The sequence below is a fragment of the Pyrus communis genome, chromosome 13 (genome assembly GCF_963583255.1).
Source record: "Pyrus communis chromosome 13, drPyrComm1.1, whole genome shotgun sequence".
Taxonomy (NCBI): Eukaryota; Viridiplantae; Streptophyta; class Magnoliopsida; order Rosales; family Rosaceae; genus Pyrus; species Pyrus communis.
The window spans coordinates 3,163,387-3,175,893 of record NC_084815.1 but is presented as its reverse complement, the minus strand read 5'-3'; the positions used below and the strand labels follow the sequence as shown (position 1 = coordinate 3,175,893).

The 12,507-nt window shown below is 37.5% G+C and overlaps 2 protein-coding genes across 2 annotated transcripts; both read right to left on the bottom strand.

The window, feature by feature from the left end:
- Positions 1-771: 771 nt before the first annotated feature.
- On the bottom strand, positions 772-1,776 carry LOC137712001 (uncharacterized protein At5g39865-like). Its single transcript, XM_068451154.1, has one exon. The coding sequence runs from the start codon at positions 1,742-1,744 to the stop codon at positions 905-907; it is 840 nt and encodes a 279-aa protein (XP_068307255.1). The 5' UTR covers positions 1,745-1,776; the 3' UTR covers positions 772-904.
- Positions 1,777-3,528: 1,752 nt separating this feature from the next.
- On the bottom strand, positions 3,529-6,140 carry LOC137712783 (uncharacterized). Its single transcript, XM_068451945.1, has 4 exons — positions 5,902-6,140; positions 5,326-5,427; positions 5,004-5,164; positions 3,529-3,826 (listed from the first exon to the last, which is right to left on the bottom strand). The coding sequence occupies exons 1-4, from the start codon at positions 5,996-5,998 to the stop codon at positions 3,719-3,721; spliced, it is 468 nt and encodes a 155-aa protein (XP_068308046.1). The 5' UTR covers positions 5,999-6,140; the 3' UTR covers positions 3,529-3,718.
- Positions 6,141-12,507: the final 6,367 nt, after the last annotated feature.

The following is a 12,507-nucleotide window of genomic DNA, read 5'->3' as shown; positions in this document are numbered from 1 at the left end:
AGGTTTAACTCCTTTGAATAACGAGTTTGACACTAAATTATTGTGACTTAGTCCAAATTTTTAACTCTTAGTGTAAATATTCATTATGTTTATAAAAAAAATATTATATGCTTTATCCCTTTAATATAAAGTTGCTGGCCTGAATGTTCATTATTATGAGCACCACAGCATCCATTTAGTATATAAACATAAACTTTTTATCCGAAGTTACGAAAAGCCATGTGCATGTTCTTCCATAGCCCATCATTGGAGAATTTGTATCCGACCACAATTACAACTTTCATGTCTACTTGCAACCTCACCACAATTCAGCATAATCAATTCCTAAACCCTATACTATTATGACATAATCCAAACTAAATGAGTCTAAATCTAGTTCAAGCATAATGTTATATCTAAAACAAATGCAATGTTCCTTGGCGTCTGAAGGCTATTATTGAAGACATTCGGTGGATCGCTTCCTCTTTTATCCATATTTCTTGAAGCTATATTTTTAGAGAGGCAAATTTTCTTGTAGATGCTATTGCTAAGTTAGGCCGAGAGAATACTCATATTTGGGGATAGGTCGCTACCGCCAGCAGCGTACCCTGATTTTTTTATTTGACAAACTTGGCATCGGTTGTACTCGTGATTTCTCGTTCTAATATATCTTCTTTCTCTTAAAAAAGGCTGTTTTGCACTTGTTTAGGCTTTGAAACCGAAACGAATGGAATTGAAAACTTCATTACGAAAAGAACATTATAAATATTACAATCAACTATACATATCAGATCCCTACAACTGAAATTCTACAGCATCAAATTGTTAGGTCTTCATTCTTCGGACAAGCTAAGGCGTCACAAACACTAAGCGTCTTACAACTCGAAAAGTTATAACAAGAAAACAGGAAACACTAGTTTAGTTTTCAGCAGCAGATGGAGCACTTAGTCAAACCATTTTCGTTGCACTCCGGACATCTAACGCACAACTCGTCGTGTTCATGATCACCATCTGTGAAAACTTTGCGACTGCCATTGCAATTGACGCACACAATGAAGCGCACGTTGGCACAGCCGGTGCATGGGGAGCTAGACAGGTTGATTGGGATTCCTTCTAAGAGCTTCTTCAGCCTGCCTTGCTCATGAAGTCTTATAACTTCTTCAGCTCCACCAATGTACCTTCCCTTGATGAAAAGCCTCGGAGGGATCACTTTACCGCCAAATAACGTCCACAACTCTTCCCTGAATTCCATGTGCATCGAAACGTCCCTTTCATACACTGATACTTTGAAACTTTCCAGCAAAAAACGGATTGCCTTGCAGTCCTCGAATGTTTTCCTAACGCCTGTCATGCTTGTTGAATATAGAATGACAGAATCGCCTCCTCCTGGCGGACACTTCTCTTCGAAATCTAACAAACAAGGAAGTTCATCATCCTCATCATCATCCTCTGCATCATGAAATATGTCAGCCTCCACACCTGTTTCTTTGGTTTCCATTGAGGGTGGTGTAATATTCTCCTTATAGACAACATTAAAACCCAATCCCATATCTTCATCTTTGTATTCCTTAACTACAAGCTCCGCTGAGAGATTGTTCTTCCTCTGGCCATCTTCGTGTTTGAGAACAAGCAAAGACGGTGTTTGATGGTTCGGATTGGAGAACTTTTCCGCGGGATTGACCTGAAAGAGCAGGCCATGTTTCAAAGTGCCAATTGTTGGGATGGACTTCAGTTTCTTGAGAAACTTTCCTCTCATTCCTTTCATCTCTGACTTTTGTTTTGGTTCATGGAATGGCATGTGATATGATCACATTGAGACGATCACAAAGAGTGGGTGGGAGAGGATAAAAGGAAGAGTGTTTTGGGGTGAAAAGGACTGGTCAGGAGATTGAATGTCCATAGTGGATGACATTCTCCCTTTTGGTTTCCGGTTGCTCCAAATTGACAATTCAAAAAGTTTAAAGTGTTGGGATGCTTTCTAGTGTTTTCGGTGGGAGGCTGGGGCACCCCCTCTCCCTCCCTCTATTAGTGCTAATTGACCCTTCACCAAATATAATTCATGATTTATTAAGTGGTGTAATTGTGATTAATTCCACCACCTAATTTGAAGAGTAAATGACTCAAATACTCATTGATGAGAGGACATGGTTTTTCGGGTGAATAGTACCATGTTATGAATTTTAACTTTCCACATGGCAAGAGGTGATGGGTTATGGACGACGCCACCTTGGTGTTGTCCTCATATTTTATGTAGGTTATTTTTCACTGTAATTTATTAGGAAGAACGGATATGTCGAATATTCATTTCCTAACATATCTTGAGTTTACTAACTCAAGAAATTAAAATAAAAAATAAAAAAGTGGATCCTATGTTGAAATTAGGTTTGTCATACTTAAACAATTCAAGATGACCGATGATGGTTTATCTCGTACCTAAATAACCATGCATAAATCCCCACAAAATTCTCTTTAATGACTTGTCTAAAATATAACATACCTTGAACAACCTTTTTATTTTGTTTTTAACCAACATCTTTCGTGTATGAGATTGAATTCAAGATTTTCTCTAACTAAATAGAGAACGGAGGTCACTACACCAAATAATCACGAATAATCACGAGAGTAAATTAATTGGTCATGTGTCACAGGACAAGAAATAATTCCGGGGAGACATGGTGTGCCAATTAGGCCATGATTGAATCTCAAGTGGTGTGCCAATTAGGCCATGATTGAATCTCAAGCGAGCAAAATCAAAGCTCTCCTTTTCCTCTTTTTAATTTTTATCAGTTAGGAGGAACCCTTCGAGAAGACAGCTAAAGTGAAACTCAAACTTTTTGTACACGCAATCACATCCGACCACGATGATACCCATCATGTTCAGCTCAAAACCCTCCACTAATTGTGCTAATTAGTAAACTAATTGTTTGCAAGTCAGATTATGCCCACGAGTTCGAATGATTTCGTATAAACATTATCATCTCATCTCTCTCCTCACGTGAAACGTCAGAGAGAAGACAGTGGTGTAAACCCGACATACCTAAGTTTTTTGGGCACATCAGAGAAGAGAGGTTACAAACCCGGCATAGCCAACTTTTTTCCGGCGGCATTGACACACCATGCGAGTATGTGATCGGACACTGACTGGGGATACAACGTCTTGGGTGGGCTGCTAACCCGTTTGGCAACGATGGGCCACCGTGACTGACGGCTGAAAGCAACCTAGTTCTCTTTAGGAAATCAATACGAAAGTGAAGAATCCACATTTGAGACCTCTTCGAACATTGGGAAGAAATTTACTACCAAACCAAGAACAAGTTCCACATATCCTTACCATACGAACATTCATTAGTAGCCATCCACCAATTTCTATATGGTGTTTGAATTTGAAGGACAGGTTTCTGAATGAAGTATGGCACTCTGGAGTTGCACATGAATTTGTGCGACGCCAGTGAAGCTATTCAGTGATTTGGCTAATATAACGGTGAGCCGAAAGAACCAAAATAATTGGACAGAGCTTATCATCCTATGATCATACTTAACCATGCATACTATAACAAGATCTCGCATTTTAATTCCTGTGCCATGAACTTTCAATTGTCTCAACAAGAAGTAGATGGAATGATAATAATTTACACATCACAACGTACCAGCGAAGTTATTAGTATGGAACGAGAGAATTCTTCTTACATGCAGTGTAACGTTCTAGATAGTTATACCAAATGACCAACATTTGACGCACTTAACTATCAGCCACAGATGATACAAACCCGATGTCAAAATCGAAGGCAATGCATGTCAGCTCATGTTTGTTTCCATCATACAGCCTCATTTTAAGAGAGTACGAACCCTGCATTTTACAAACTTGGTCAAAACACAGGACATTGCAGACGAATATAAACAAAGAGATGATGAAAGTGGCAATGATGACGGGGACAGAGTGATTCAAAAAGCAATTAGAGAATCCAAGAGGAAACAAATCAAACACAATGCATTAGCAATTTGGAATGACGTATATTATATACACAGATAATCCAATCATTATCCCATGAGCTATTTGCTACTTGTTCTCTGCAATTAACAGTGTAAATGCAACTAAAAAATATATTGACTCATTTAAAGTCAAATCTCTACTTTCATATGCAAAATTCTATAGACAGAACTGTAATAAGTTATGATAAGTAAGCGGAAACTGAATTGAATATGCCTAAAAGAAACACATGACAAAGATTTCAGAAATGACATACTTCCTAGACAACTTAAGGAATGAACTAAAAAATGTTAGATAGATCGGATTTGAAATGCACTTCTTGTCATTACAAAGGCATATGAGAGGGATTTGGATATCACCACTTGGGAGGACCCAAATACAAACCCCTCATACATGCCTCTGCAATGCTCATGAAGTGCATTTCTATTCCTCATTCATAGTTTATTTCTTCCTCACTTGGCCTAATTCCCTTGGGACTTGGAAGTCCCTCAGACGAGCATAGCGTAAGAGTTTGTTTTAAAGGATTACATAACTATCCAGAAAAGAGACATATAATGCAAAATTGAGGGGTAGAAGAACAAAAAAAAAAACTCAATATGTTTAAATATTCTTGACGTAGTATCAACAACTTGGTTACAAAAAAAATCGCCATTGAATCCCTAAGACTAGGCACTTTGGTCCTATTAGGAAAAACAAAAAACCTTGATTGGCTTTATGTCCTTTTTGCACTACACAGAATAAGCGCGACGAGAAATATTGGCAAACAAGCAACACTTTCCAAACGTGTATCAATACAGCGATAAACTGCGCAGCATGGTTACCAAACGCGATAATAAGGATTTCGACTGTCTCCATTCCCTTTCTAATGTGACAAGACAACCTAACAGTTAATATAAACTACTTCATTGTATTTCGGACGGGATCACCTTAAACTTTGTATAAGCATAGATGGAAACCAACAATTAGACTCATACGCTTATACAAGTTTGTAGAGACAGATCACAAGTAACACTGAGAAACTTAAATGAGGACTTACAGGTGGAGTATATCCGGGTAAATCTTGCGAGTGGGCAATCACGAAATCGCCAATTGAAACAGGGCAAGATGTTTCTGCGCAAAGGTCATGAGTCTCACTGTGGATGTGCCAACCAAAGTACGAAACCTCAATCACCAAGTTTCCTCCAGAGATCGATGTACCTGTTACCACATAAACAAGTTTACTCTAGTCAAAACTAAACTCCCAAAAAGTCTTCAGACGATGTTCGATTATCCAGAGTCGTTTTTGTGTTTATCTGATAACAATGACATGTAAACAAAAAGTCACCCAGAAAGTTTTAAGTGTTAGATAGAACTAGGACCTGTAGTTGCAGAAATGCTGAAGCTGGCAGGCTTGCCTCTCGCCACGGGGTAAGGAGTAATGTCAACCGCGGAGACCTTGACATCATAGTCAGCCTTCTTATCTGAACATATTCCAAAAATCCGCTTAAGTTTCATTTAGCCAACACCAATATAACAAGAAATAAACAAACCATAATAAAATTCGACACCGAAACACCATTCCATTGAACCATGCATGATGCATCCGATACCAAAATTATCGAAAGAGAAACAAAACCCAAATTTTATTTGTTTGTTTAAATAATCAAATATTGCAAATACATATCAAAGATGTTAACCAACTTTTTCTATTCAGCTCGAGAGTTTAGATGCATATACATATTAAAGATCTTCTTGTTGTGATTGCATCAAAAACAGAAGAACCCGAATCAAATTTGACCACAAACAACGAAACAATCAGTTAAATTACTGTAAAAAGTGGAAAACTTCCGATTTTCTCAGGAAACAGACAGAGAATAGAAAACTTGTTCCGAAAGGAAAGTATGATGCTTTCAATAATCAAAGGATAGAGAGAAGGGTTAGAGAGAGAAACCCACCGCAGTAGTTGACGTCCTTGGCTTGGATGAGAGGGGCAACCAGAGAGAGAGAAACTAGGAGGATGAGGGGGACCATGAACTTCAACTGAAAAGCCATATCTTCACAGATTGCGCTGCTCCGATTCTATTTAACAATATTATCTATAAATTATGCGAGAAATTAGAGTTTATAAAAGTAGAAGACAGCGGAGAGAGAGAAAGAGGAATTTGGATGAAGGAAGGAAGGAAGGTACGTACAGGAATAGGATAGCTAAGAAGAGAAGAGGAAGAAGTTGTCTGAAGGAGCGACGACTTTTTGGTTGGAGAAAGACAAACAGAACGGTAGTTGAAACCAATAAATAGAGACTTCTTATTTACGGTTTTCTTCGCTGGCTCGTGCTCTATACTTTTCTTTCTTTTCTTTTTTATTTAGGTTGAAACAACTATTTTTTTTTGGTAAAAAAACAACTATTTTTTTTTGGTAAAAAAACAACTATTTTCTTTACTAACTCTAAAAGTAGGGGTAAATACTTGACAAAACAAGGTGTAAATACATATTTTAACAATATTTTCAAATTCGTATGAAGATATTTTATTAAGGATTTTGAAGTTGTCCTAATCAATTTTATTTTAATGTCTTATTTAGATATACTTTTACAATGACTATAAACACTTTTTGTGTTGCAAGTTGCTAACAATAATCATCCTTTAGGTCCCTTGTTTTGGCTTGCTGTGCTTCCAAGATCTTGGCAATGCAAACTTCGACATGTCTATTGGAAAAGGAATTTTGTTGTAAACAGTTTAGCGATCTATAGTCTTAATTTAGATTTAGGCAATTTTTATTTTGATACTCCTCCTTCTTGTTCAGTTAGTTTCTTCTGTGAGGATTGACTTGAGATGTCCCGATCTAGATTTATTATTGAGCATGTTTTTTTGCGCCCTTGCTTTTAGCCCTGTTTTTCAACCAAAAAAAAAAAAGAAAACTTTTTGGTGAAATTGATTTCGGATTTCAAAAACACTTCAAGTGCTTTTAGAAGAAGCATCATATATGTGTTTCTTATAGAAAACATTTCACGTGCTTTTCCATGATCTACTTGAATTTTTACTAAGAATTGGTTTCAAAAATATTTTCACCAAAAACACTTTCAATCGTTTTAAAAACTATTGGAATAGATCACAATCATAAGTATGGGTTGTGATTATCACTATAGCTAAGTTATGGGGTTAAAGTGATGACTACAACCTTCCAACTTGTCATCTCATTTCTTATTCAACCATACTTCTCATTTGTCAATGTTTCTTTCCGTAAAATCTGGGATTTCCTTACTTGTGTATTGTTTTTTGTTTAGTCCAAAGAGCTTGGATCTCTCCTTGTAAAAGTTTATGATCAATATACAAACCTTGAAATTCAATATGGTATCAGAGCATGACCATAGTGGCTTGTCTTTGCATATCTTCTTCAACCTCTTTGTTCTTCCATAGCTGTTTCAAATGGTTGAGGACAACCCTCTCAGTCTTGATGTTGCAAGCTCTAGTGTTTCACCCATTTCAAATTTTACTGAAGTAGAAGTTAATCCAAATCAAAGACTTAGTTCAGTTTTGCTGAATGAGTTCAACTATCTTCCATGGTCACGAGCAGTTTCACTTGCTCTCGGTGGAAGATCAAAGCTTGGTTATGTGAATGGAATCATTCAGGCACCTGAAATCTCATCACCTCTATATAAGACATGGCTATGCAAGGATCAACTTGTCATGTCCTGGCTTCTCAACTCCATGGAGAAGAAGCTAGCTGAGATATTTAGCTACTCATAGTCTTCTTTTCATCTCTAGAAGAATGTTTGCGAAATGTATGGAAATCAAAACAATGCTGCTCGGATTTTTCAACTAAAAAGGGATCTTGTAGGTTTGCAGCAAGCGAGTAAATCTTTTGTTCAACACTTGGGTGATATCAAGAGTATGTGGAATGAGCTTGATGTGCATAGGCCTCACACCACAGACGCTCTTGTGCTTTTGAAGAGAGCTGAAGAACATAAGATTTTTTAACTCTTGGCGAGTCTTACCTCAGACTATGAAGATCTACATAGTCACATTCTGATGAACAGTGAGTTGCCTTCTTTCTCAAGTATATGTGCCATTATTCAACGTGAAGAAACTCGGAGGAAAGTGATGAACCTTGAAACCAAAAACAACTTGCTTGAATCTAGGGCATATGTTTCCAACCACAAGTTCTCGGATGATAGAAGAGACAAGGGTATAAGGTTTGACCTAAAGTGCAAACATTGCAACTATGGTGGACATACCATTGACAAATGTTGGATTCTCCATTCAGAGCTCAAGCCAAACTTCCAGAAGAAAAAGGGGTTCCAGAGAAACTCACAACCACCTTTGTACAAGGCTAATCATGCAGCTTTAGCTGCTCCTTGTTCCTTAAGTGAAAGTTTGCTTGACTTCACTTTACTTCAAATCCAATAAGCTGGATCAATGAGTTTGTTGTTTATTTACACGGAAAAAAAAAGAAGTGGAGATCTAGATAACACAACTGGGACTTGGAATCGAAAACCCTACTACATTGCTAAGCAAATTTGCTGGGTTTCTTGCTGATTCTGATCATGGAAGCTCAAGTAACCAGATTCTAGGTATATTGAAAGCTTTCTCCACTGCTTTAAATGCTAGTCTTGTGCATGATTATTGGATAATAGACTCAGGAGCCATATACCATATGACAAACAAATCTTCACATTTACATGACTTCGAAAAAATGAGAAACTTCTCACAAGTGTCAGTAGAAAATGGTAAAGGTGTTTCAATTGTTGGAAAAGGGAAAATTAAGTTGATCTTCGATCAAATAGAGTTAACAACCTTGTATGTTCATTCCTTTCCATTTTAGCTTTTGTCAGTAGGAAAAATCACAAGACAACTAAATTGTCGTGCTATTTTTTCTCCTGATTAGGTCACCTTTCTGGACATAGTCACCAAAAGGAAGATTGGTAAGGATTTCTTCCTAAATGGGTTGTACTATCTTTCAAAGGATCCCCCAAAACCTAAGAGTCTTCAAGTCATCTCAAACCTTTTTTAGGAAACTACTTTGGCATCACTGACTTGCTCATCCTTCAAACCATGTTTTGTCCATTTTATTTCCCACAATGTGTAAAAGCAGTTTGGAGTGTGATACTTGTCACATCTCAAAATCTACTAGGTTACCTTTCAATTCCTCAGTGTCTAGAGCTAGTAAATTGTTTGAACTTGTTCATTCAGACATCTAGGGACCTATAATTGAATCTTTTGACCGTTATAAGTACTTTGTGACATTTATGGATGATTATTCAATAATTACTTGGTTATACCTTTTAAAGTGCAAGAGTGAAGTCATGAATGTGTTTAAAGGTTTCCATAAACTTGTAACAACTCATTTTGGTTGTCATATTCACACTTTAAGGTCTGATAATGGCACTGAGTACAAGTCAAATAACATGTCTCAATACTTAAGTTCCAATGGCATATTTCATCAAACAAGTTGTGTTGGCACTCCTCAACAAAATGGAGTGGCCGAGAGGAAAAATAGGGATTTGCTTGAGAATACTAGAGCCTTAATGTTGCATATGAATGTTCTTAAGAAGTTTTGGTCCCAAGGTGTGCTTTCTGCTACCTATTTGATCAATAGATTGCCTAGCAGGGTGCTGAATCAAAAATCACCCTACAAAGTAATGAAAGGAAGAAAGATTGACTTGTCTTATTTGAAAGTTTTTGGTTGTACTTGTTATGTTCATATTGCTTCAATACATCGTGACAAGCTTGATCCAAGAGCTAGCAAATGTGTTTTCTTGTGATATTCTTCAACACAAAAAGGTTACAAGTGCTACAATCCTTCTTCAAGGAAAATCATCGTCTCAAGGGATGTAAAGTTTGATGAAGCTACACCTTTCTTTAACAATCAGTGGATGATTTAAATCAGGGGGAGAATATTTTTGAAAAGTTCCCTTTACCAAGTCCAACAACTAGTGATGGAAGTATATTTGTGTCCACTGATAGAGAATATGGGAATCCTCTAAGTGATGAAGAGGAAACTTTGCTAGAGACATCAATTCAATCACCTACATCTCATTCACCTCCTGAGGATCCAAAACCATCACCTGTTTTTCCTCAAGGAAGAAGAAATCCCTCTCGTGATCGTCATCATCCTTCAAGGCTGCTGGATTATGTGATTTACAATGCAAGGTATCCAGTTGCTGAGTACCTTTCATACCAAAGAATGGCACCTAAGCATGCAGGCTTTCTCAATTCCATATCCAATGCTTTTGAACCATGAAGCTTTTAGGAGGCAGTACAACAAGATAAGTGGAAGAAGGCTATGGAGGAAGAGTTGAAGGCTTTGGATGACAATAAAACTTGGAGTGTTACCAAACTACCATCAGGAAAAAAAGGCAGTGGGAAGTTGATGGGTGTACAAAACCAAGTTTCACTCTGATGGCACCTTGGAAAGACACAAGGCTAGACTGGTAGCTCGTGGCTTTACTCAAAATTTTAGGGTAGATTACAAGGAGACATTTGCTCCTATAGCTAAGATGAACATTATTCGAGTATTGTTATCTGTTGTTATTAACCATGCATGGCCTTTATATCAAATGGATGTAAAAAATGCATTTTTGAATGGTGAACTTGAAGAACAAGTTTACATGAAACTCCCCTCATGGTCATCCTCAATCCAATGACTCTGAGTTGGTCTGCAAGCTGCACAAATCCATTTATGGATTAAAACAATCCCCTCGTGCTTGGTATTCAAAGTTGAGTTCAGTTCTTGAAGAAGTTAGCTTCAAGAGAAGCAACGCAGATTCATCCCTCTTTGTTCGAATTGGTTTTAGTGGAACCCTAGTGGTTCTTATTTATGTGGATGATCTCATTGTCACTGATGATAATGCCAGTGAAATTGTGTTACTTAAGAACACTCTCAAGCAGAAGTTTGCCATTAAAGACCTTGGGACACTCAAATATTTCCTTGGCATTGAAATGGCAGCTTCTAAGAAGGGAGTGTTTTTGAATCAATGGAAGTATATTGTCGATTTTCTTCAAGAAGCAGATATAGTGGATTGCAAGCCTGTCTCTACCCCTCTTGACTGCAAATACAAAATGACCGTGGATGGAGAAGTACTCATTGATATTAGTTACTACCAAAGGTTAGTTGGAAGCCAAAGGTTAGTTGGAAGACTTATTTATCTTATAATAACAAGGCCTGACATTGTCTTTGCTGTAAGCTTTGTGAGTCAATTTATGCAATCTCCAACAATGGATCATTTGCAAGTTGTTAACAGAATACTGCGTTGCTTGAAAGGTTCTATGGGACGTGGTCTTTTGATGCAAAACAATGGTCACACTCACATTCTTGGTTATATTGACGTGGATTGGGCAGGAAACTCCTTGGATCGCAAGTTAACTGCTGGTTTTTGTATTTTTGTTGGCAGTAATCTGGTAAGTTGGAAAAGCAAGAAGCAAAGTGTGATTGCTTGATCTAGTGCTGAGGCTGAGTATAGGGCAATGACAACTACTGCTTGTGAATTAATCTGGCTCAAAAGCCTTCTTTCTGATTTAGGGTTTCTTAGTTCTCAACCAATGACTCTCATGTGTGATAACCAAGTAGCCATGCATATAGCGTGTAATCCTGTTTTCCATGAGAAGACCAAGCACATTGAGGTTGACTGCCATTACATTCGTGAAAAGGTCCAATCAAAGATCATACAAACTCATTACACTTCGAGCTTTCGATAGTTTGCTGATCTCTTCACCAAGCCATTGGCAACTGTTGTGATTCAAGGCCTTTTGTCCAAGCTTGGATCAATCAATCTCCTCAATCCAAGCTTGAGGGGGAGTGTTGGAATAGATGACAACCACAAGTATGGGTTGTAATTATCACTATAGCTAAGTTATGGGTTAAAGTAATGACTACAACCTTCCAGCTTGTCATCTCATTTCTTATTCAACCATACTTCTCCTTTGTCAATGTTTCTTTCCCCAAATCTGGGATTTCCTTACTTGTATATTGTTTTTTGTTTAGTCATTGTTTTATCCGGTTGTTAGGGCAAAAATCATGGGATTGTGTAGTGGCTGAAGCCGACTATTTTATAGTCAGTTTATTTGGCTCTTTAAAGAGCTTGGATCTCTCCTTGTAAAAGTTTATGATCAATATACAATCCTTGAAATTCTATAAAAACACTTCCAAACGAACTCTAATTCATTAACGTGGATAATTGATCCTTTTATTGTTCCAAATATTATTTTCACAACGGCATTCATCTTCGATAGTTTGTCCTAATCACTAAGCAGCACTGAGCCGGTGAAACATATATGAACGAATGCCACATTATTATATCGGAATGGGAAGCAATGTTTCTGTTTAACGACTAGGCACAAACATTGACAGTCTCATTCAGATACGAAAATGCTAAATTGCTGTCAATGTGCCAGAATTGAAATGCAAAGCACATGTGTTCACAAAAAGGAAAGGAGATCTTTCATGTGGATCAATGGAACGAATTCAGTTGTTAATCCTCAAAAGACAGCAGCTAAATGGAGCCCATTGGCATGTTTACAGCAGAGGCAAGTATTCTCTTTAATTTGTTCTACTTTCTTTACTCA